Source organism: Hetaerina americana, unplaced genomic scaffold (genome assembly GCF_022747635.1).
Source record: "Hetaerina americana unplaced genomic scaffold, ioHetAmer1.1.p SCAF_5, whole genome shotgun sequence".
NCBI classification, from domain to species: Eukaryota; Metazoa; Arthropoda; class Insecta; order Odonata; family Calopterygidae; genus Hetaerina; species Hetaerina americana.
In genome coordinates, this window is record NW_027287095.1 from 65,276,612 (window position 1) to 65,303,995 (window position 27,384).

The following is a 27,384-nucleotide window of genomic DNA, read 5'->3' on the forward strand; positions in this document are numbered from 1 at the left end:
TGATAACTATAGGTATGCTGTACAAAACTAATTTAATAAAAGCATGCCAATGTTTTTTATAACATTATTTATAAATAATTTCTTCTACAATAAGTTACATAGTTACATTAGACAGGACATCATGAACTTGGAGGAGTCGACTGTCTCCCATCAAGATTTGATTTGGTTGACAATTCAGCAGCACCGTCACTTTTCCTAACAGCCCTTGTAATAGTTTCTTGCTCCAGCACCTTTCCTATTTGATCCTCAATTTCCAGGAGTTCTTCCCTGTCCAATAACTGGACTATCTCACTGACTTGTTTTGGAGTCAGATGAACATTCTCCTGGCCTATTACTTCTAGGACCTGGTAGAAAGGTTTTAAAAAAGTAACAATTATTTCAGGAAGATATTGTCTTGTAATTACGTATTAAAAGCCAGTTATCATGATAACAGCCCAAACTCTTGGGTTTTGGGGGTCAAGGGAGAGAGAGAAACAGACTAGAGCTCTTTAACACCCTTTCACCAACACATTGTGTTTGCTAATATAATTGTTCTAGTAATTACATGATTTTGAATTGTCAGCACAATCATTTGCATTTATTTGGTTTGGCATAATTTCTGAAATGAATAGATGCAAAAAGTATCAAGCTTTCATGAATAGTCAAAAACTATAATTAATTAAGGACACAAAAAATAGGAATTGTAGAGTTTGATGAAAGGAATACTGCATAAGGACCTGGGAGGAAGAACCTATTTTAACTGATGTGTACCAATAAGAACAGAAGGGTCTTATGGGAATTACCACCAGTGAGGACAGAAGAGCATTCAATGGGAATTCCTGCCAGTTATCATCCATTTCAGAACATTAAATAGCTAAATACATACATGGATAGATAAAAATTTGGTTATGAAGTACATATTTACTGAAATGGCTTTGACATGTGCTGGATTGCAGCAAAAATTGCATTACTTATCAGCTAATTTTGATGCTGACGAAGTGATTGTTTTGAGTTTTCCAAGAAACTTTATCTTTGTTACCTCAGATGCAAAAATAAATGTATTCACCAGCATACAAAAAGTTATAACTTCTTTCATTTTTTTTAATAGTTTAGATCTTTTCCTTCACTAAGTTGCTTAAAAACAGTGTATGTCTTATATTCACATGCACTTACACATTAACGGTTGTGTGCTATGTTTGATGGTGAAAATGCAACACTTTATACATTAACCTCTTTTCCTGGTCCCATTGCCTAACAGAGTGCACCACAAATGAAGATGAATTGGATTCACTTATCTTTTTTACTCGCTGAAACACATTAATATAGACTTTTTAAGATTTTATAAGTTTATAACAGAAGAACGTTATAAGATTTCAATGAGTGCATTACTACAAAAATTCTTAACATGCACATAAAACATTCAAATACTTTTACCCATACATAAAAATTATGAAATTCCCCATTGCACCACACACACAACCCATAATGAGCCTCCAAATGGTGAATCCAAATGAAAATCGCACTGATGCAGGAATTCACAGAGGAAGAATCATTTACCTTTCCAAGGATTTGAACCTGGATCATTTGGCGCCCAACCAAGTGCTTAAGCCAGTTAAGCTACCAAGGCAACCTCTTACTCTGTGAATTTCTAGGGGGTTTAAATGAACACGATGCTAAGGCAGATACAGCACATACAATGCCACAAAGTAACTAATCATAGTCATGTACACTACATCACAGACCACAGGGTTATATCCAAACATTTGAACAGTTTCATGTGTTCCATTAACACATTCAAAGAAACTACCAGAAATGCTGTGATGGCTGCTTTAATGGCATAATCCACTGATGTGGACCAAAATGTAGGCATTGAACAGAATAAAAATTTCTTGAACAGAGAAATACACAGTTTAAAGAGGATGCCTCAGTTGCCTAACTGGCTACTGAGGCATCCTCTTGGGAAGCACTTGGTTAGACATCAAGGGGTTAGGGTTCAAATCCTAGCCAAGGAGAATGAATTTTGCACTGTAAAAATATGGAATTTCAGCACACAAAAGCAGATTTTTCAATTTAAGTACCTGTAACGGCATTTCCTGCAGTTCTTAAAATTGTCAAAATTAGTGTCTGGTTAGATGGAGGTTTAACTGAAGTAAGGAGCAAGGATAAATTCTAATACATGATTAATGTTCACTCTTTATATTTACTTTTTACATTATGTACCCATTGAAACTAATGCATAACGTCCATCTGCTGAAATCGTACAAGCTAAGAAAATTCTGCGACTTTCATTATCTACCTAAAATATTTCCTATAGCAATAACAATAATATCAATGATCTGTACTAGCCTCCAGACAATTACAATGCATACATTGTATAAAGCACATGAAAATTGGTATTTTCAACTAAATTTAGTAATTTAAAATAGTTTATAATCATATATTATAACCATATATAAAATTAAGTGGGTTTAAGGCACATATTAAGGACATGTCATTTAAGTAATTACTGATAGAGAAGTATAACCTTTCTCGAAGTACCCCAGACTTGAACAAATTTTCTCACTTGATCCATTTTATACCAGATGACAAATTGTTACATATTCTAATCTCCCATTTCCCTAGGCCCTAATTTTGTGGTATTTGTTCTCACATTGCTTCAGTGCAGATTTTCTAAAAATCTTGCGCTGGGTTTAGGGAAGTCAGAATCTAGTGATAACTGTCATTGATTTCTCCAAACAAACATTATGCTTGACAGGAAGTGAACGCTCAGGAAGGGAAGATTTTAAGTGATTTAAAGATGGGTCTGGAGGGAAAATAATATGATTTCTACACAATGGTTTTCATTTCACATTTTTGAATTGAAAATATCTTTGAGAAATGTGGCGATGTATACCATAGTCTAATGATAAAAGATGTGAGATTAAAATAATCCATAATAAAGAGTTAGTAAAACATCTAAGCTGACTGATTCATGCCGCTGGCTAACAAGATAACATGTGGAGCTAAGCTTATTCATGTGGACATACCTGTTGCACTTCCAGAACTATCTCTGTTATCAATATACCTCGGCAGACAATATTACACCCTTGGGAAAGTATGAACTGGTATACTTATTATTACATCAACATTTATCTGTAGGCTTGCAGAATGCAAGCTACCCTACCTTTATGTTTCTCTATGATGCCAAGAATATTAATGTACCATCAGTCATTACATTATGCAATAAGATTTAAAAGAGCATGCTCGTATACTTATTTATGGTCAATGATTCATGTAGTAGAAAAGTATGCTGAAACATCTGAATAAAACTTGGTGAAAAAAACCTGTTTAAATTTAACAATTTTCCCTGAGATGGAAAATTTAATTTTTATTGATTGAATTTTATATTTCTACATTGATTTCTTCAATTGAAGGTTTGAAACAATCCTCAACACTTGATACCATATTTTCCCGAATATCAGCAATTGTTTTTGTTGCAATTTGCAATGAAATAAATCATCCATGAGCTTAAATTAGACCTTCTGAAGACAACAAATTGAGTAGCTTCAGGCGTGATGTTGTGGAAGTCGAACATAATGAATAACTGATCGTAGCACTTTTACACTTGATAGTGTAAAAGTGCTACAATAGGTTATTCATCGTCTGAAGAGAACTGAAATGAGAATTCTTTTAATTTTGCAGGGCCATGAATTCTGCCATAAAAAATGAAGGGTAACATTATTTTTCATTTAATTTAAGGAAGTGTCTATTCAATTTATTTCAACAACTATTGTTTATATTTATTTATACAATTCCCAGGTTCTGTTCAGATTTATTACAACAGAGGTTTACTAATAAATTGATGATAAATTTCAGTGCTCTACTGTTTGATTACTGATAAATTAAAACAGATACTTGCATAACTAAGGATTTGAGCAACACCATTAACTGTAGCTCAAGGTAAAGCGATCCCACAGAAAAATAGTGAGCATTGCAATAGTTTGAACCAAGATTTCATGGAATTTCTCTTTCTGTAAAGCTTTATCTTCTTTTACATTTAACTTAATTCTAGTTGTTCCAACTCCATCTAAATCTTCTCAGAGTGCCTAGAACACCGTAACACTATCGTAACATGGGTTGCCTGTCAGCTACTGAAGGCAAACATGCTGAACACTCATGACTTTGCCTCCACCAAAACACTTCATGACTGCAATTAACACTGGAAACTGATTGCAGCTCCCAAATGCATTATGAGCAGCTTTTAAAGCCAACTCACCTTACGAACGTCTTCCACTCTTATAGCACCATCATGATCCACATCAATTTCCTCCAGGACCTGCGCTATTCTTTCCAGCCTGGAAGTGTCAGGAACCTTTTGAATACGACGAATGGTGTCAATAAACTCCTCTATGCTGACCAGTTCTTGTCTATAAATAATAAGAAATCAAAATATATTAGAGGAAGAACGTGAAAACAAAGGAAACTCAGAAATTCTGAATAGGCACTAAAACAATTATATAAATCAGGATACACTAAAGCTTTTTATCACATGAAAAATACCCATCATTTAAAGTTGATTATGTAAAATTTGTTGGTCATGTTATACCAGGGTAGAGCATTGGGCTACTGACTGGAGGGCCCGGGTTCAATTTCCGTGCAAGCCTCCCTGGGCATCTGCAGCTCCACCCAAGCTATGTGATTTTTCAGGCACCAGATCTTCCTGGGAAACCATAACCAGCACAGGAAAAGGAACTGGCCCTCCTACCCTAATGAGTGAAATTCACAAACCATCGGGCTTAGTACTGAGTGAGTTCTACCATCACCAACCAAACCAAACTTTGGGTTGATTACTGTGTTCCTGGTTTTTTTAAAGAAAAATTTAAAATGGTGCCGATCGTACATCCATAAAGCACAAGCCATTGCAAATATTAGAGGGAGAAAAGGAGGGTTATTATAATAACATTTGCCTAAATCCACTTCTGCTTGACATGTATTTAAAAATATGGATGAATTTATTCGAACCACAAATGTAAACAATGAAATACTGTTTTTTGAGTTGAGGCATAATAACTGATACATCAGCTCCAACCAAAATCAGTGATTGGGTCTAGTTGATGGGTTTGGTTGGTAAAAAACTTGCTCAGCACCAGAGAATGTACCCATCTCTGGATTCATTACAGCTATATCTCGCTTGACACAAGTTCAATTGACATGAAATTTGTATAATCACAGTTAGTTGATTGGGAATGTATCCACATAGTAGTACCTAATTTCATGCTTAACACCAATTGTAGATGTGCTTCAATATGATTATACACACAAATTCCCATTTACTCATGTTTTAAGTGTGGGAAATTTCTGTAAAAATGAGCCTACACCAACTTATATAAGCATTTTTAATATTGCCTCATTGGCCTAATCCTTATGTTCTATCTCTATATGAGGGATAGGCATAATAACAAAAATGCATGCATTTGTTGCATTGCTCCAAACTCGCCAGGATTAACTATGTGGAATGACTAATTCCATTATGAAATAAATACTAACTTAGTTTTATTTCAATTATCACACACCCTTTTTATAATAACGAAGTGATTTCAACACCTAATTGAAAAGGTCAAGGTTAAAAGTATATTTATGCTGTGTCAAGTTATATTAATGCCGAGCATTACAAAATTGGCTTTAATTTCATGATGGAAGTCAATTGATAACATATTTATGGTTGTCGACATCAAATGGGATGATTTTTTTCTTTGCAACATTCTGATGTGGTGAAATTGAGGCAGAAATTGTCTTAAGTTACATGCAAGACACAGCTGATTGTTTCCAAACAGTGACACGTTCTGGGGTTCTTCCCATGAAATTAGGATGCTCCTGACTAGTCTTGTTATAATATATACACAAATTTAAATTTTTAATGAAACCTTTATTGACATGAGTGCAAAACATGTGCAATTGAGAGAGCAAAAAGGGTACAGGAAGAGCTTTGGAAAAAATATTTCATTGGATTTGTAGATAAAATTGATAAAACCATCGGCATTCAATATGCTATTATCTTAAATGAGGCTACAAAGAGAACTATTTGTGCCAATGTGGAAAATGTTTTTAAAAATAGAAAGCTAGTTTTTCTTGTGATTTGAGACTCAAAACCAGAGCAACATATACCTCTGGGTAAATTTGTCATTAAGTATAAAACATTAGTGATGCATGTATGCACGAGTTTTGAACAAATTCTTGAAAATTAGAGTTAACCTAATGCATGACAGTAAATACATATTAACAAGGAAAATGTATTACCCTAAGATTTATGAAAAAATGCTGAAATAAAAGTGGTAGGTGAGAGGGTTAATAGCCCATGGACAGGTGAAACATTAATTAAAGGCAGTAGCTAGTTGAAAATGCTCTATAAGAATAACACCAGGATCTCGTTAAGCTGAGGCACAGATAATTTATTGGTAGTTTAGGAATTATTTATAACTTTCATATGATCATGGACTTTCTGGACTTATCTGAAAATAAAATCATTGCTTATTATAGTGTCATTTAGCTTCAGAGATTGTTTCTCTACTGTCTTTTAAGATGTTTATACTGAGTTCGAAGTTATTGGTGATTTTGCAGAAATAAGGAAGAACCTTAACATACACAGATAAACTGAGAATTTCACTGTGAACTACCAGAGGTAAGATTTAATTTTCATATAAATAGAAACAGAATCATTAAAATAGGGTAAAAATGTATAATAAATTGTAAAAATAGCATTGAGAACAGCAACGCTAAACACATGAGACCAAGTTTCAATTCCAAGTAAGTATAAAAATGCCAAGGTGTTGGATTTTGATCAAACCCAGCATAAGCAACATTGAACAGGATTAGGTAATTGAATGGGATAAGCACACACAGTGGGTAAGAGGTTAGACAATATTGGCACATCACTCTGAAAACCCCCCGAGTTTTGCGCTAGTAATTGAAACATCAACTACCAGTGATTTAGCACTCCAATATGTAGGCCTTGCTAGCCCATTTTTAGATTATTTTATAAACTGTCTACACAAGGAAAATAATGTCTATTGCACAATAAATAATTTGGACTTCAATAATATACTAGTTAAGGGTAATGATATAAGGCATCTACATCATACTTTAAATCATTCTGAACAAATTAAAGTTGTGTTCTTACCCCAAAAACACCTCCATTGCCAGAACAATGGACCCACAGAGTAAAATCCACATTTGAAGTCAACTATATTCGAAGGAGCTTCACCAAATTAATTTAAGAGACTTGATGACAAACAATCAGTTACAGACTCTCGGCATAAATTCATCGCTAAACAAGCTATTGACATTATTTCCAAGGCTTGGGCTGCAGTGCCATCATTCATGAATGGTGTGCTTTGGTGAAACACTGAATGCAACATATAATGATTCATCACGTCAGAATCCTTCTCTTATTTTTACAAACAACTCTATATAAGGAACAAAGTTCAGTTTTGCTTTATTATTGAATGAATTCTTAACATGTCAACTATATTCTTACAAGATACAGAATGAAGAAATTCAAACCTCTTTGAAGAGAGGAGAGGTGTGATATAGGCATGACATAACTGCTGCAGCTTTACTCTAATCTCTACAACATCAAACCTCTTAAGTGATGAATGTTTTTTTGAGTTGGGAGACAGTAATTTCAGTTTATCTTGAATGTGCTCACATTCTTTCAAATGAGATAGTCCTATTGAAGTAAAGCAGAACCCAAATACAATGAGTAAGGCTCATAATGAAAATCTTGAGTTACCAAGTAATGCCCAAGGAACAGTTTCTTGCTCTATGATCTACGCCTAAAGAAATTTAATAATTGCAAGGCCTACACACTGCCTGCACTGTATTGTGTTGTACTATACCGGTCATTCAATATTATTATTCAACACTGCATGAAAATGTACATTATAAATTATAGTTTTAAGGCCAAGAGCACATTTGTACTGTATTGGTCCATTTGCTATTTCTCATCTTATGTCCTTGTCATGGCTCATCTTTTTGCCATCAAACATCATTTCAGTCAGTCAGCAGTACCATCATTATTCATAACTGCTTCTGATTAAAATTCCATACCTAACACCACCTGTGTGATTTGACCTGAGTTTGTCAGGACAGCTCAGCAATTAGATAAGGTTCTTGATAAGAGCTAATTTAGTGGTGTAAGTAAACTCTAATTAAGGAGAAAGCAAACTACAAAGCAAAGGTAGAGCACTGGTGAGAGATAAAAATAGAGGTTTAAAATGCTCTGATGTCCGAATAACTTGGTCTATTAGAAATGCATTCATTCACAGATAGGAAGCTATGATCTGACCCTGATAAAGAGGATTGTTATTTTACACATACTAAACTGTCTTCAAAGTCATAGGGATTGGTTATTCTTAAGAAATTATAAAATTTCCATTGGTAATAATGATAATTAATAGAGGAAATGACTTTTTATGGAGTTTCAGCTGTTATTACTTTTAGATTAGACCAAAATTATTCAGTGCAATGAGAAATTCTAATACTTTTTATCAAGACATTCCTCTTATGAAGATTTTGTTCAATACGTAAAAGGTAGGCACTAGTATCAATATATGTTTTCACCTGATTCAATCCTTAACCCCATATAATAATCATTGCTAAATACTGAATATTAAATATCAATATTTAATATCACACACAAAAATTGTGATAATTATTAAGGTGATGCACACCTTTTTTGATATGATTTCCATTTAAAATGATCATCAAATATCTACTGAAAAGGCAAATTAGAATCTTGGATGGCAGGAGCTAATTTTACTAAATAATGTATTGCTGTCAGCTTTCCCAATACTAAATATCTATAAATTCTGCATACAACTTGACTCCTTCCTTCAGATCAACATCTGATAGCTACTTGCTCTTTTCTGCTCTTGACATTATCAAAAATATGGTGTACCCAGTTAATCATCAGAAAAAGAAAATTACAAGAGACTTTCCAGACTGAATGAGTAACTAACCTGAAAAACTACTTAAGAGACATATAAGTGACCCACTTCCTAATCAGTGCCATATGACAGCAAAAGAAGGGTTTCTCCATCTTTTGCGGGTGCATCTGCTTGTCACCCCTAAACTACCTACTCTCCACTTTTTTCCCACCCAATTTCATAAAGGCAAACTGGACAAGCATATATGACTATGAAAATACAGTAATGAGTAGAAACATTCTAAAACTTACTTCTTCTCAACTGTCCCGTACTTATCAAGATCCAGCTTGATTTGCTCCTCTTCTTTCTGGAGATCCTTAACAAGAAAGTCCATCTTTGATATCAATCTGTTCACCTTCTTGGATAGCCTCTTTGCAGCCAGTGACTCTTTCACTTGAGCTTTGAAATCTACAGCCTCAGAAACCTTGGCGAGGTTTTCCACATCCTGAAATATTTTAGGAAAATACATGAAAAATAGGATTTACTCCAGTTTCTAACATTCTCCATTAAAATTATTTGGAAAACGTTCACTGAATGTTTAATACATAAGCATAGATAGTAGAAGTAGTTTTTAGAGGAGGCGATTGACAGCTGAGGTCATTTACGCCATTAGGGATGGACAGGAAAGAATGAAGGGAGGGAAAGAAACCCGGTGTTGGCATTAGCCTACTCTTAATGAAAGACACCTAGGGGTCACACAGTTAGATGATCTACAGTGAAAACATTTTCTGCCACACTGAAGCAATAAACTAATGCAAAAATTTTGCATATAACTATGCTCAAGAAGGAAGTCTCAAAAATGAATCTTCTAAAGCATTGCTTTGTGCTCTTAGGATCACATCAAGTGACTGTGTGAGCTGCTTCACCTGATGCTTGAGTAATCTTATTTGCATTTATTCCAGAGAAATTTAAGAAAAAGAAGGATCAGTGAATACAATAATTGTAAAAATTATTTGTAAAACGTTCACTGAATGTTTAATACATAAACATAGATAGTAGAAGTAGTTTTTAGAGGAGGTGACTGACAGCTGAGGTCATTTGCACCTTTGGGATGGACAGGTAAGAATGAAGGGGGTGTCGGCATTAGCCTACTCTTAATGAAAGACACCTAGGGGTCCACAGCTTAACATCCAATCCGACAGAAGGTGTACTCAATCAAAGTGCTCTCCAAAAAGCAACTCAACTAGGGACTGGGATACCACTGAAAAATATCTTTCGCCTCCGGGATTCGATCTCGCGCCTTCTGGGTAGGAAGCTAGTATGCTAGCCACCTAGCACCATCCCAATCCTAGCATAGATAGTGCAAGAAGATATAGACAGGAAGAAGTGACACCAAAGTCTTTCGGAATTTGAGGGGATATATACACGGAGAAGCTGTATATACACAAATATGGCATATGAGTGGCATTAAGTACAACAGTAGTAGTTGGTCCCCTTCTTTAGTATTTATAACTTACCTCCCGATACTCTTCCATTTCTTCCTTCAATTCCTTCAGCTCTTCTTGCTCAACAAGACGCTTCTTCTCAAGGGTTAGACTTACAAGACCACTCTCTATCTCTTCTACATCTTTCCCAGATATAACCTGGAAATAAAAAACAAAAATATATTTTAACACAATTATAACACCAGAATAAATAGACTACCACAAAATCTCTCAAAAATTTATGATGACTTATGCTAAACTAAAACTTCACAATTCCACATAGAATATATACTTTAATGAAACCAAGGCTGCACCACATTAGAACCTAGGCTGGACTGGAATCCTAGGCTGCCCTAAAGTATATTTTCCATGGGGAATTACAACATTTTATTTTGAAATTACTCATCAAGGAACAATTTCACAAAGTTGTGCCTAAAACGATTAATTATAATCTAATTTCATTGATTAATTTCAATGATATGATTATTTTTAATATGTAAAGGATTAATGAACGTTGTTGTAAAGAATAACTTGTCAAGGAATTAAAAATCAAGTAATAGAGGGGATCGCCCCTCTATTGGTCAAATGTTTTGATTTCTCAGCAAGATCTTGTTGTTATGAAAAATTATTGGACAATTAATGTTTTTCACACACCTAATTTAGTTAGGTTCTAACATTCAACATACTAGTATGTATACATGGGAAGGTCCAGAAGTACCCGGCCTGACCTAGAGATGACAGTAGTTGTTTGAAAAATACCACTGTATTAGAAAGTATGTGATCTATAAAGCATATGTTTCAAGTTTGAAGAAGCCACGTTGATTGGTATTTGTTTGGCAGCCATCTACAGTGAACTTTTTCAGTGAATTTGTGAATACAGAGAAAATTGGTCTTCATTTAGTGATACAATACTTTTATTTGAAATGCCTCAGCCCAACCAATAAAAAAGCTGAACTGGATTTTACTCTGGATGAATCTGCTCCTTCGTTTACAACAGTAAAATATTGGGTAGCAGAGTTTAAACGAGGCCAAGGAGAAAAGTTGAGCATCAGATTGGGTGACCAAATGAGGTGACAACTCCAATAATGGTGAAGAAAATCCACTAAGTGATACTGGATGATCGTTGACTGAAAGTGAGCTAGCAAGATAGCAGACATAGTAGGAATTTCAAAAAGTGCGGTGCATCGCATATTAACTGAAAATTTGGACATGACAAAGCTGTGTGCAAGATGGGTGCCACATTTTCTCACACTCGAGCAAAACCAGTGTAATGAAGATGTTTCATGAATAAATTTATACTTAAGTTTAGCATAAAAGTTTTTTCTCTAATAAAACTAAAAGTGGCTGTGGAAGTTTTTGATTCCCACAATGAAAAATAAATTTAGAGTGACACTAAAAGTGTGGATAATTACTAAGATCTTTTTAATTGTGGCTATATTTCAAAGATATAATTTTATTATGCGCATGATATTCTAATTGCTGCATGTAATTAGTAATTTATAGTGTTTAAAATCTAAAAAATTATAACTAGATCAGTTGGCAGTTGAAAATCTCTTGGATTTTCAACTGGGTGAATTTATTCATGGGAGATTCATACGATGAAACATCTATGGTCTTAATAAAGAGATTAACCCATTTAGACACCCAAAAGATTTTTACCCAGAAGATTTGACGGAATGGACGAGATTATATATTTGATGATTTCATTTTGTCATGACAACCTGGAAGCATGGATAAGAGAGATCCATGATGGCTTCACAACCTTTTTGTCTCCATAAGCAGATGCTTTTATTCATGTCTCATTTCCCAATGCCATGAGATCAACTAAATTTCAACTCAAAATAATTGTCACATTGGAATTGGAAGAACAGGATACGGTCACAAAGCTTTCAGTTAACTTTTGATTTTGTGCAAAGAAATCCTTCATCCATGTGCAGTTTTTCCATGCTAATTTTGAGAAATAAGTGAAATTATGGATTCTAATTGAAATGGAATGGAATTAATTTAGGATATAAGGTAATTAACTCCATATGATTCAAACCTGGTTAGGTCTGTCAGGATAAAATGATGAATGAGAAAGGAAATAACATATTTATATGTTATTGTATACATTTATATGTTATTTGTATGCTTGTATACATTTATTTTTTTGTATGTATGCATATATTTTGTATGCATGTATACATGTATATGTACATGTTTATATGTTATTTGTATATATGTATGTATACATTGTATTTATTTATATGTTATTGTATATGTATACTTACACCTCAGCCAATTCATCATCATACTGCGGGCTGACTATCTCATCTACAACTACATAGTCAGACCAAAGGAATTAACTCCGAAAATAGTGTCTAGAGATTTATAGCTCTGCTTCATTACTTCTGATAGGGAATATTTCTATGGGATTTGCATTCATAAAAGCCAATAAAACTAGGCAACAGCAGCACTGAATTGCCCATGTATAACTTGGGAAAAGAATGCACAGTATACTGTTCTGAAATATGTGATATCAAAGTACACCTTGGGAAAATGTACTTCAAGTAAATTTTTTAAGGTGAAATAAATTTAGCAGTATTCCATTATTAGTTGAGGATTTTCACAAAGCCTATAATAATTATGGGATTTAAAACATTATTTTCAGCTTGAATGTCAGAATTATTGTATCACAGATAGTGAATTCAAAATTATATGAGAATGACATATTTCAACAGGAATGCAGTCAACAGTGGAACTTCAATTTACGAGCCTAATGCATTCTGCGGTCTTCCTCGCACAAAGCAAAACACTCGTTTAGTGAAACAACTTTTGTCATATAAATTAATGCAAAATATAATAATGTGTACCATGCCAAAAAAAATAAATTATGTACAAGGTTTATTCAAAGAAACTTATGTATAAATTGCTTAGGATCGCGGATCATGTTCATCTTTTCTTTTCTCTCAGAATGAAGCAACGGCAAATGCGATGCTTTCTGCAGGTAACCCAGACTAGAGACAAACTGTAGTAACAGGCAGGCAATGAATCCCGAAATTCCCCTCTCCTCGTCACTCATTATACGAGAATTTACTCCTTAAGTGAGCAGTTTTTGGGACCAATATTTTTTAACATTATTCAAACTACTGTGCAAGGTGCTCGTTAAGCAAGGTTCTACTGTATAGAGTGATATCAGCTCCCTTACAAAAAAAATCAGAATTGCTTTAATGATGAGGTATTTTTGGTTTCCTTTCTTCATTACTTCCTCGCATGGAAACTTGACTGACATCATGGGTTAATTCATGATACATTTCCAAGGAAGAATAGGGCAAAACTGACTATTAAAAAATAACCAAACAAAACTGGTATCTCAGTTTAAAAGAGCACTCTCTTTGCGGAAATGGTCATCTTATTCAAATAGCAGTTCATTGGGCACAGAGCAGAGTATCTCCATGTGACCCAAGATTTACAAGGTGATCAAGGTAGTCGGCATAGGACAAAACTCCTGCCCTGCATTTTTTTAAAGAAATTCAGCATTCAAGATGTTATTAGTAGTAGTTATTAGGAGAAGTGACCAGCAGCAGAGGTCATCTGCACCAGAAGGGATAGGTGGGCAATCTAGTAGGGGTAGGATTTTATAGGAATGGAAGGAGTATGGAGGAAACCTGGCATTGGCATTGGCCTACTCTTAACGAAAGCTGCCAAGGGATTTTAACGGGTTTCACGTCCTATCCAACATATGACATACTTTAAGTGCTCTCCACATAGCACCCTAAGTATGGATCAGGAAACCAGTGAAAATTCTAGCCAACATTGGCTCTTGGGTTGGGAAGCCAAAGCATAACATTAGCTACCAAACCATCGTAAACCTCAACAGGGTATTATTTGTGAATTTGATCTCAAGCCAGATATCTCCAAACTATGAGTTTTAATCAGATTACAGATGGTCTTCAAAAGAAAGTAAAAAAAGTTTTGTGAAAGTAAGTATCATGAGTCTCAATTTTTATACTAGGGTTAGTTTATTTCGGGTGACAATGTATTGGTATACTTACCCATTATTTGAGATATTCAAATTTTCCAGCTTCATTTCAACTGGAATGGGTTTTATGAGTGTTCTTTTAAGGTGTGATTCAAATTGGGTTGACTGATTTTGTCCTGTGACTACAGCAGATTACTGGCAGAGTCATTGGTTAGGTTAGTTATTTTGCTAATTAAAATTGTGATATAACATAGTCCAGAGTAATATCATTCTTCAGTAAGTTAATTACCTAAGCTTCCACCACTCAAAGGGAGGCCAACACAACAGGCATTGTACTGGTTATGATTTTAAAGACCAAAGATATCACAATTTGCCCCTAAGGAGGGTAGAAACAAAAAATCCCAATACTTGTCATGTCTTACAAGAGAAATAATGAGGGTGGGATTAGTATCATGTTATTGAAATTTTCTTTAATGCGGTTCCCCAACTTATGGTCGTGGCATCAAAAAGGCAAATTTTTTTTCATGTACTGGTACTGTTACAATGTCAATTTTGAAGTAAATACTGTAAACTTTAAAACTTTTTACATAGAATACTGTTTAAAACTGTAATCTTTCGCATACATCAGCTAAAGACATACTTGATTAAATGGCTATAAATAAAAAATAAGAGTAAATCAAGTGAACATACCGAAGGAGCTGAGGCATCAGGTACTGCAACTGGAATGACAGATGGCTTTTCTTCTGCAATAGTTTTCTCATCTGACATGAGAACTTCAGGAGCTTCTTCCTATGATGTAAGTTTAGAGTCAATGAATTTGAGCTCAATGCAGCATTAATCGTGACCATGGAGAGGCTATAGCCTATTCCATTTTAAAAGTACCATAGCATTCTCTTTGCTCTTCTAAAGATTAAATGATACTGACATTTGACCTTAAAGCCCTGTTTCAACTGTCCACATCATTTTAAAGGAATTATCATGAAAAAGGTTTCTCTGATCATCACCTAGATGGTTGAAATTTTCAGAAACATAAAAACAGTAACTTTTGAGTCCATAGAATCTTTATACAGAGTGGCCAGCAAAACCCAAATAAGACATAGGTAGGAGAGGATGAACTTCCTATAGCTAATGATTCTCCTTATGCTTTATCAACAAACATTTATGCAGACACCACCAGCAGAAATTACTAATATACCCTTATCATTACAAGGATTAATTAAAGGTAGCCCTAGAGGAAAAAATGTAACCAATCTCAGGGATAAAGACAAAAAATGTTTTGAGCATCATTTGGAATTTTTCACTCAATGCTTCAAATATTTCCTTTGAAACAAAGCTCGCTACTGAGCTGCAAAGCATATCAACATTTTATTTTAATAGAAGTGAGATTTTTTAGTTAAGCTTTCATAGCTAATGAAGAGATATCATGAAGGTATGAAAGTGATTTACCATAGAAAGTTTATGTTAAATTATTGCTTGAACATATGTTTGAAAACTTAGTTAATATTTGACCATTAATTTAATGCAACTGCTCCACTCAAAGAAGATATGGCTACAAGCGAGGAAGCATGGTTGAAAAAATTTATGGGGAATGTTGTAATCTATAGATTAAAGGTGTAGAGCAATTAAAAATTAGCAAGATATTTTCCACTTTATTCTCTATATAATAACAACCTTTATAGGGTAATTACTTAACTATTTTCTCAAAAATATCTTTGCTTTTACACTTTTTATTTTTAATTAAATAAATTGTTCTATAGAGTTTGCATAAAAAGTATCGGTAACAATTTTCCCTTGACAGGTGCCTGAAGTGCTGAATTCATACCATCAGTTAAGTATGAGCATAATTGTAGATTGTATTGACACTGATAAGATGACAGTGCATACCATTATCATTGAAAACTTGGCGAAGCAAAAGATCAACGCCAAATTCGTCCTGAAGGTCTTGACAAATGGCCAAAAGCAGAGTCGAGTGTCCACTTGTGAAGACCTTCTGCATCGCTTGTGAAGACCTCTTAAGTCCCAACTTGACACCTAGCAGACTATTTCCTATTCCCAAAAGTGAAATCCTTCCTCAAATGACACAACCATGGGATCCTATGCTCCGTCAAAGAAGCTTGCACAAGTACCCTTAAGGACCTTCCGGAATCCACCTGCTACGGAGCCTTTGAGTCGTGGTAGAGCCACCCGCAAAAGTGGGTCGATGCTCAAGAGATGTACTTTGAATAATTTTGAGGCATTGTAGCAATATCTAAAATAAATCTAGTTTTCCAAAAACCTTTCAATTCAAATCATGTCAAAACAATCCTGTAATGGCTTTTGAAGAAATGACAGATTTAAAAAAACCATTCTGACTTTCTTGGTCTTTCTTCAACTTTTCCCACAGTTCTCAGATTTCCTGGTCACAGAAAACTTTGTAATAAAATGAAACAAGGGAGAAAACTTTGGAACTGATTTAAGTTAATTGTTACTTGATTTTATCATCCTAAAATAACAAAATCCTAAAACAATTTGAACACCAGAGACACTATCAATCAAAGCACTAAAACCACAGACAAAATAGTTTCACTCCCAAAAACTTGACCGATTTTGAAAAACATGCATATAAAAACCAACGGTGACATAATTTGTCAGTAATGAACTAGCAAAATGGTTCTTTAGAGATTGAAAATTACATGCCAGGGAAGAAACATACTTGGTCAAAAACTTCAACAAAAATATTTAAAAATGCAACAACATGAAGCTCTAAATTCATTTGATTTTTAGAAGCCTTTTCCTAGGGTAATCCAAGAGAGACTCTTCGCATTGGAGAAAATCAGCGTATGTTCATCAGGAAACAAATACGAATAACTATGTATGCTTTAATCTCAAATATTCCAGAATAAAATTACTATATTTTCCTAAAACTAAGGTTACCTACTATTAGAATGTGTGAAAACAAAGTTTTTAATTGTCTACTGCTACGCTTTTAATTTCCTAAATGGCAGTGATATACGACTTCTCTTGGAAATAAGTAAATGTCCACAAACAAGTGGATTTCGAAGATATGTAGGTCACTGCACCCTTTCCTGCTGAATAGCCTCATTCCTGGAGAAATTGGTCCTTTCAGGATTAGGGCAGTGGCCACAACAGTAGAAAAGGGACTTAACTTTCTTGAACTGATTTAATAGAAGTACTTATTGGGTTGATCACATTAAATTAACATAGAACAACATTTAATACTCTACACAATACCTCCAACTTCCTCTTGGTGTCCTCAATTCTCTTGCGTTCTTCTCTTTCCTCCTGCCGTTCCTCCTTGATTTTCCTCTGCTCCTCCTTAATTAATTCTAACTTCAATAAGTTGTCTATCTTTCCTTCACGCTCACTAATTGCAGCTGTTGCTTTTGTGACCTAAAATAAATAAGGTGCCAAAAGATGAGAGATTGCTTTAAGCAAACATCAAAACCCCAGTACAAGAAAAGAAAAATTTTCCTTGAAAGAAAAATTGGCAAATTTTTAATTTGAAAATGAACACACAGGCGCCATTAACAACTGATCACATGTTCACTATAAACAATTTCGTATTATAAAAGAATACAGAAAACTTAACAGAAATTAAATTTCATCTTTTTGAAGAAAATTAACAGTAATTTTGTTCAATATCATTTTTAGACTCATCAATTCAGCTAAATTATTAATATGTAACATTTAAATTTAACCTCAAATACCATTTCATATGATAAAAAATAAAATTGAAATAGATAAAAGACAAATTCACCTATCCAGCATTAGATTGGTTTTAGGATATTTATGAAGTCTAATAAGCAACTGATGAGCAAAATACTTACCACAGTGTCAGGCAGTACAGAAATTGTAGCCTTGAGCTGATCTCCAGGAGTAATTGTGTCAGGCAGAAGCAATGCTCGAGACAGCAGTAGGAGAGAAGGGGGAACTTTTTCATTCAGACTCAAATCTAACCATTGCTCTAACTGAGAGCGCAACCGCTCTTCTGATACACCATATGCTCTCATACCCCGACTTCGGCAGGCCTGCTGCAACTCTGAGGCTGTGAGCAATTCAATTCCTTCCTTCATGATCAACTAAACACCACAAAAATTAAACAAGGATTTTAGGTTGATATAAAATTACATGCTCTGTATTACTGGAAACATGAATTGTGACATTGATTAAAAAACTGTCAGTTACATGATGACTTTATGAAATAGTGACCTCTCAATCATGTCATGCATCTGAATGAAGTAAACAGAGACTACTAAGCCAATATACAAGCAAAGAAAGCCATTAACTCCCACACCAACCAAAATTCATTATAAGAACAGCTCATTTAATGAATTTTGGTAATAACAAATGTAAAATACAAACACAATTAAAATACTTAAAGATCATTAATTAGCCTTGAAGTCAATTAATATTAAGATTTCATGCATCATTGTTTTGGATCCACAGTTCTGCAGATACCACGTATACCAAAAATCTCAAATAATTACTTTTTTTGACATCAAGAAATGAGTACACAAAGTCAGTTTAAAACTCAGTTAACAATTGAAGTTTGTGTGCCCTACCATCAAGGGGACCAAATATCCCTGTGGAGATGTGGTGAAGGCAATAAAGCACTTCCATTCTAATTGATAGTAACCTACTGCATTGCAACCATTATGGTTAGACAGTGGCTTGTGTTTCTTGTAAATCTATGTTACATGAATCTCCATTAGGAAGGTGCCATCACCATTTGCTTAGTTGGTTGCAAAGTTTGCAGCTGCAGTCACTACCTATTTGTAGCAACCACAGTAGATGTGTACAGCCATCTGCAGTCTGGGCAATAGTTGTTGATATGTCTTTCTTAAGAGAGGCAACTAGACAGTGATGTGAAATCTGATTGATAGGACATCGGATGTCATGCCATAATGAATACACCCTAGATTCCCCTTTCCATTCCCCTTATTCCTAGATTCTACTTGTTCTCTTACATCTCCATGATACTCAGAAGAACACTGAAATTGTTGTACTGTTGTAACTCATAAGTAATGTTCATGTGGATCATCATCATAGGTTATCCACCAATTAAAGGTGAGTTTTGGAGAGTTCTACATTATATATTTGAATGGTATAACTATTACCTATTACTTATAGACCTTCCTCTTCTACTCTCTAAACTCATTTCCTTCTACAGTTCTTTTTACTTCCTTGTTTCACGCCATTCAAGATTCACACGCCATTCTCCTCTTCCTATTCCCAGCTTACTTAACATTATCCCTGATATCATGGGCTTCAACATCCCACTGCCTATCAATCTCCTACAACCACTCTTTCCAACTTCTTCAAAAGTCTTCTACCAACCCCTTTCTTCTCTCAGCATATTTAAAAATTAATTGCTATAATATCTCTTTTTGTTTAACTACTTGATTCCCTTTTAATTTATTCTTTTAAATTATCACAAATCAAAATTCCATAACCTACTCTCATCCTTATGCCTCAAAAACTACATTTCAAATCCATTTAATCGGGATAGAATAAAAAATTTTAAAATGATATTGCACATTTTTCATTACATACAAAGGAGTTCTGCATTCTCTCCCAATACAAACTCCCCTCCCAAAATACCTTCTTCCTTTTCACACCAAAATGGATGTAAGGCAACAGAATTGTAACCAGCAACTGTGCTTGAAAGTGATACCGGCCTGGGTAATAGTGGTCAGTCATATTCACCAGAGACTTTCACTTTTGAAAGATTTAAAATTTTTGCATTTTAACTAGCTGACAGGTTTTCCAATTTATTTAAAATATTTAATGTAAAAAAGAATAGTAAAGCGGATTAGAGGCATTTATGGAATTCTTATATCTATGACTAATCTACCTTGTCATCAGCCGCCAACTGCCTAAGCCGAAGTCTTAACTGAAAACGAAGGAAATTATTGGTTCCTAGGGGTTGAATTTCCAAAACGCGACACAAGGCAGCTAATTGTGGACGTGACAATGAGTCTAGAGTAATTTCATCTTCAAACAGCTTGGAGAATCTAAGTATTTCTTTGTTGGTGGCAAGCTCCCCAGATGTCCTAACCTGAAAAAAAAGAGACAAATTAATGACAAGTATTTAAAACTCCTATTCCCCCACTATGCAAGTTAAAAATCTTTAGATCTTCCCTTTAGATGATGATCATAATTTTCATAGAGTTAATGGAAAATACTCTTAAGTTATATTGTAGCATATATTGTTGCTTATATTAGAAATTAAGCCATGACACCCTCAATTAAGAAGCTTCATAACGGGCTTGTTTATAGGAGAGCTAGTTAAAAAATACCACCCTTAAAGGGCTAGAGATTCATTACTAGCAAGCAGTATTTCATGATTTTATTAGGATCCAGTACTAATTATTCATGGGATCATCCTCATTAATCAAACCAAATGGTGAAAGAAGACAATCTAATGTATAAAAATGTGCCATAATTAAATGAAAAGACGTCTAACTTAAAAGCTTACAGACATGTTTAGAATCATAAAACATAACATAAACACAGTAATCATCCCAAAGGTCGGTTTGGTAGGTGATGGTAGAGTTCATTCAGTACTAAGCCCGATGGCCTGTGAAATTCACACATCAGGGTAGGGGCCAGTTCATTTCCTGTGCCGATTATGGTTTTCTAGGAAGAACTGGTACTCAAAAAATCACATAGCTTGGGTGGTGGTGAGAGTGCCCGGAGAGCCTCATCTGGGATTCGAACCCAGGCCCTCTGGTCAGCAGTCCAATGCTCTATCCCTGGACTACCACAACCAACGAATCATTAAAAGAAAAAATATTTAACCCTCGGTTGCAAAAATAGTACTACTGCTATATTACACTAACATCCCTTTTCTGTAATGCTGCCTTCTATTTCTTGTTTTTCCTTCAAATCACAATACACAATGTTGATATTCCACATTCCCATTGTAAATTTGTGCTCCTAATTTGCTCCTACCTTTCTGCTACCACATGCATTAGGTGATGTATAAAGAGGCCTTGCCTCTTCCAAATCACAATCACCTTGAAAGCCACACTGGCCAGAACCAATAACTCTGTTATTGTAGCCATCATGTTAATTGAAAAAAATATGAGGCAATATTTTTACCTTTTCTAATACGTAAAAAGTTGGTTTAAAGAACGACATATCATGGTACAGTTCTATTGGCAAATATCTGAAGCCCATGGCTGATTGGATATCATTAAGAACAAAATAAAATTTATGAAAAATTTTTAAATTCATCTAAATAAAAATCTCTCTTGCGGTAAAGAGATTACCTTGCTTGAGGTTTTAGTCTCCTACAAAGAGTTTAAGACTTCTATCGGTATCTTGATGAATGTAAACTGCTCCATGACACCTTTTTTCATTTATATTACTAACATTTAGAAAATAAAAATATGTAAACTAGTGATAATTAAGGAGAAAATCAGCAGGCACCAGTAGTGGTGAAAAAAATCTTTCTTATTACATAGTATATATCTGCTGTGGTGTTCTTTCTCAAAGAATTAAGTACCTAAGGATTTATCCTAATTTGTGATGCAGCTCTAGGTAGGTAATTTTTTGTATCAAGACACTTGTTTAGCACAAGCAACTGCACAAATGCTCCTTCAATGCACGCAGATGTGATGCATTATTACGTCCCTTCTTGCAGAATACACAACAAATTGACAGACATGTGTTTTTAAAAAATTGCTAAATTAGACATTCATAATAGATCAAAATTGGTCTTTTTTCTTTCAAAGCCCATACGTTATTTTCCAGTAAAACAACATTAATTCTACAAAAGCACAGGTTTTACTACTCTATTCTAGGTTTTTCCAATTCCTGTTTTTCAGGGCTTAAGGATGACTGACCACCCTATGAAAAGGCAACAAACTGATATTGGCTGAGAAATTACTAATTCTAGGTTTTTTTGTTTCAATGAACTTTGGTCAGGATCTTTGTGGATACTTTTTAGTGATTTGTTTGCATTATTTTGCATAATCAGTTATAGTTTTGTAATTTTTACAGAAAGGTATGAACTCAAAACAAATTTAAATGAAAGTTTTAGGCTGTCATTTTTCACTGGCAAAATCACCGCTGCAATCGCTGTTATTGAGCAGCACATCCTCAGGTAAGATGGGCCCCTGATTGTAAAAGGTGATTAATGGGGACAAGATACACATGGCACACAAGAAAATAAGATATATTTTTTACAGCTAAATCACATACTATTTACTCCTTGAAACATGAAATGTGACATTGATTAAAAAATCTTAGATAATCAGTCCTCGTTGCTAGCTATCAATAGCCCCTAAAACTATACAATAGTGGTGTCTCATTAGCCAATACCATTACTACTATGCAATAAAGTCACCCTTAGAATTTTTATTGTGGGATTAGAGAAGTATATTTTTGCTCTTCATAATATCAAATTATGAACGCCTCGATACTCTTTTTAACGGTTTAATGCCTCGATGAACTCCATTGTTCATAATCGTAGGAGACTATGGAGTTACTGTAATGGAATAGGAGTATGTATACATAGATCTCAATATACATTTAAATTTATATGCTTTCAGAGCACAGAATTGATTAAGCATAAGTGCTAAATCAAACTAATTTCGTCATATTTTTTGGTAGATTTTTTATCATGCCTAAGAAAATTTTAGCAGTTACTCAAGTTTTTGAAAAATCAAGAAACTACATGATACTGGAAAGAGCAGTGTACCTCACACAATCATCACACTAACAGTTTTCATACTCCAAATTGGAAAATTAGTCCTAAGTTGTTCCTCCTCAAGTAAAATTCAAACCATCAAATAATATGATACAAACTACTCCATTTTCTCCTTTCTCAATGTAGAGGAGGATGAACGGATCACAGTGGGTTGGTTAGATGGAATTTATATTTGTATCTTTTACCTTAACTGGTAGATTACCTATAATAATATTAACATCTTTTAATAATATATTTTTTAATTCAATGGCCCCTTAACAGCAGAAAGTGCTGCTGTGATGGAAGGATATATGACTATTAGAGATAAGTACATAAAAAGAAGATGGGCAAATGGAAATAAAGATGGGCTATGGAGAGGGAGAAATAAAAAAGAATGGAGTCCTAGGTTCGGTGATTTTATAAATTCAACATCACTGGAAGAAAACCCTATTAATGAGGATGAGGTTAAGGTACAAGTTTTAGGTACACCATACTATAGTGCAGTGGCCATTGCATATTTGATGCATTAATACAATTTTTTACAGACAAAGTATGAATAAATATTACTGAGCACAGATTTTTTCAAACTTCTTCAGATTCACTCCAATGAAACATAGCTTGCCATGCAGGTATGTGTTCTAGCAAAAGATTGCTAACCAATTTAAGAAAGAGATGACTGCAGTTGAGTTTAATAATATGTATTATGCAGAATATCAAAAGAACAAATCTTACTATTACACACAGTCATTGTCATTCAAATATTCCATCTATGATAAACATATCTTTTTACCTTGGTAAAAAACTCAGCAAAGTCTTTGGCTGACTGAGATGAATGGCCTTTTGTAGTCACTGCCATATCATCCAAAGTTGCCTGCAAAAATTTTGCCATCTCCAATTTCACCTTCAGAGCCTTTTTCATTTTGACTTCCTGGAAAAACAAAATTACCTCTCAGATTGCAGCATTTAGAATTATCCATGAATTGCATAACCAAAAACTAGAGTGAGATAATTCTAAATAAATTTTGTATCATCACATTACCCGCTTACAATGACCACTCTCTCTCATGTTGCTTACTTGCACTCTACTCTTTGTTGCCATTGTTTAATCCAACTCTCCATCCCTAGGGTCACTCTCCCCAACTGTCAACAACTGAATCCAGGGCACACTTTATAATGTTTTTTAAAATGAAAAACGAATGTGAATAATAAATTTTATACAGGGAATTTTCAACAAACTAGCTTAATTAACCCTCCTTGGAAATATAATTTCACGGTGCAAAGTTTTCAACAGCTTGCTTTATGCACTTATACTTTTTAAATATGATTTAATTTGAAACCACACCCCACCCTTCTCTGTCTCATTCACATCACTCTCAATTAATCCTCAGTTTCTTCATCATTTAACCTAATATTTTTTTCTAATTTCAATTCCAACATTGAACTGTCCTCACCATTTCCTTTGCCCAGAGGTAGAAAATTCTCCTATTTCTTAAGGATACCCTAAATTCAATATCTCACATGCTGCATCAGTGAAAAGAAACTACTAAAATGTTTATCTAAATAATTCCCTCCATTATTCCACAAAGATTCATTCATTCCTTATCCCTTCCTTCCACACTTCCTTTGAGATTATTCAAAATTTATATTAATAAACTGTTCAGGATGAAGAAATTATTATGTTCATTCAGTACAGGAAATACCCATTGCAGGGCGAAAGAAGTAACTATACTTTTTTAACTTTGAGAAAAACCTTACACCATTGAAATTACTATCACAGAAAGAATTTCCCAGTGTTTCATTTTTTTTTGAAGGGGGGTATATTTGTTGAAGAAAATTAATATTTTTTAAATTCATCAAATCGCATATATGCAGGCAACATAGACAAATAATGCGATTTCAGATATTATCACTGCAGTACCTTTTACCTGCTTTTTTGCCATAAAATACAAATCAACCAATAAAATGATAGGATGGTATATTTTCCCACTTTTAAAGAGCCTACCAACTTTAAACATAAATTTAAAAGTACCACCACACAATCCACTAAACTTCTTGTCATCACTAACCATAGACTCAATGTTTCCAAGTAATATCTATTTACATCATTACATTAGTATAAGCAAACTCGACACATAAAAAGGGGCTGATTTTCACAAAAATAAGAATGTAGAAATTTAAGACATCAATACCTTTATCCACTCTATAAGAAAGTCATTTAAATTCAAACACATTTGTATGTTTTAACTATGGGAGTTTTGAGTGTCGGATAATTCAAACTTCTCTTATTGATTCACATTATTTTAACGGTATCAATTTCATCCACAAAAATAGGCCCAGAACTACTATATATACTTTAATTTATTGTAATTTTGATGTGCCAGAAAAAGAAACAAGGTTAAGTTTCATGGATTGAGTATCATGATTGAGGATTAAAGAAGGATTAAAATAATTAACACATTAAGCCCCTTGAATAAACAGTATGAGCTTAAATGTATCAGATTTTACTAGGGGTATACCATATTGTATAATTTAATTTCAGATATAACGTGACTATTTTGAAAGTCAACAATTTTTTATCAAAGATAGGGTAGTAAAATAATTAGCAGAATTAGACCTACTGACAGCAAATGATCAATGAAAACTAGAACGTTATTATGGGAGAAATCAGTGGGGTATACGTTTGTTTAATTACATTAAGTTCAACTTATAACAACAATAATAATTAAGAACAATATGTACCTTCTCGTTAGCAGTTTGAAAAGTAGACGGGAGCATTCCTGGAAATAACTTCAAAGCGACTGGAAGTAACAGTTCCATAAATGGCACAATGACGAACACAGAAAATGGAACCAGACGAAATAAATCTGATACAGTCCTTACAAGCTGGGGAAAGAAAATTTGACATACTTAAATAGCGAAGCGTTCAAAACATTCAATAAAAATTCTTTCATGGGTAAACAGACCTGTCGGTGTTCCCGCCTTGTGAGTGATTTCCCATTGAGCACCCTCCACCCTAGCCCCCATGACACTTTAATGTCTATAAACAACAACTTAAAACCGTGGTAGTAATGCTTGATTTCGTCCAACACTCTTTGACCGAGGCTCTTCTTGGTCACTATTGGTTCTGCAGGAGTAACATCACTTTTCTTTTTTAAGGACTCCTTTAGTACTTCAACAGTCTCTTCGACTTTAGAAGATGGTTTTCTTGGCTCAGAGTCGTTTACAATACTAGTGGTATGAAACCAACTAACTGACAATGATACGTGACCTAGACGATCACTTCCCACTGTTTTCATTTTAATGTATTTTGGCTTAAGCATAGGTAACTGGAGTATTTCATTTTTACAGATTTGACAGTAAATTGGGTACGAATAGGAGGTAATGCTTTAGCATAGTCAGTTAAGGTTGAATACTTAAATATTAAATTTACATCTTTGTGGCGGCAGCGGCAACCACCTGAAATTAAGACAATCATTTGGTATCATTCGGGGTGAAACATAATGCTTAAGAGGGAGAAACATCTAGACGTAATGAGAATAATACTTACGTTTCAATAAATTATTTGATCCCATTGCCACAGCTTTATAATTACCGCTAAACCCGTACATGATCGAAAAACATGGTTTTCCTTCGCACTCTGCTATGTCCATAGGAAAACCACAAAACAGATGATCCGAGTGCTCGGAAAATTTATGCTCTGTGCGATAAGATACATAACCCAATATCTCTCTCCTGGAAATTATGGAGATGAAATTAAAACAACAGACTGAACACGGACAAATATTTGCAATAGATTTATTCCCACACAAATTTAACCTTTATAATTGGTTCTTCCTGGCTCCCTTAAACGTGACAGGGCCTTAAAAATGTCCCATACGTCTAAAACTAATGTTATTAGACGAAAGAAAATCATTTACTCTAATCTTAAACAAATCACCCAAAACTCGGTCAAACATTATTTGCCATTCAGGCCATGGAATGATTACATCGCAGATAATATTTCTACGATTCACCAGAGATCGATTTTCGATACAACCATCAACAAACTACGGAATGAACAACTTCAAATTTTGGTATTATTTCTTACCGCTCTTCTTCTTCCTATGAATAACGTGGTGATATTGGTGCTATTTCGACATAGACCCTACATTTTTTTTAAACGTACAACTATTTATGCTCTCCTAAAACAACTTCCTTACGTCAGCTTCAAAAAAGAAACACACGTTTCCTTGAATGCGAAATCAAATTTGGATAAATAGATTATAAAGGATGTATTTGCTCAGCGGCGAAATACAAGAAAATAGTACATTTTAACAATAAGTTATCTTTTGACCAATATTGGCGAAGGTTTCGTTGCACGTG

The 27,384-nt window shown here is 34.3% G+C and overlaps 1 protein-coding gene across 2 annotated transcripts; it reads right to left on the reverse strand.

Moving 5' to 3' along the window:
- Letm1 (Leucine zipper and EF-hand containing transmembrane protein 1) lies at positions 1–27,374 on the reverse strand. Of its 2 annotated transcripts, none has more exons than XM_071592732.1 (13): positions 27,110–27,374; positions 26,570–26,754; positions 25,986–26,478; positions 25,762–25,905; positions 23,813–23,950; positions 20,182–20,385; positions 18,155–18,406; positions 17,559–17,717; positions 15,018–15,116; positions 10,400–10,525; positions 9,194–9,387; positions 4,235–4,385; positions 1–344 (listed from the first exon to the last, which is right to left on the reverse strand). In XM_071592732.1, the coding sequence occupies exons 3-13, from the start codon at positions 26,340–26,342 to the stop codon at positions 120–122; spliced, it is 2,049 nt and encodes a 682-aa protein (XP_071448833.1). In that variant the 5' UTR covers positions 26,343–26,478; positions 26,570–26,754; positions 27,110–27,374; the 3' UTR covers positions 1–119. The 2 variants fall into 2 exon arrangements, with proteins under 2 accessions (XP_071448833.1, XP_071448832.1); XM_071592731.1 differs by having other exon boundaries at positions 26,839–27,374.
- Positions 27,375–27,384: the final 10 nt, after the last annotated feature.

Excerpts from the sequence above, each read along its gene's own strand:
- Letm1 (XM_071592732.1), bottom strand. The coding sequence starts at position 26,342 with ATGCTTAAGCCAAAATACATTAAAATGAAAACAGTGGGAAGTGATCGT. Across the intron at positions 25,906-25,985 it reads CAAGGCGGGAACACCGACAG|CTTGTAAGGACTGTATCAGA; the intron begins GTCTGTTTACCC and ends TTCTTTCCCCAG. Across the intron at positions 345-4,234 it reads GAGTGGAAGACGTTCGTAAG|GTCCTAGAAGTAATAGGCCA; the intron begins GTGAGTTGGCTT and ends CCTTTCTACCAG.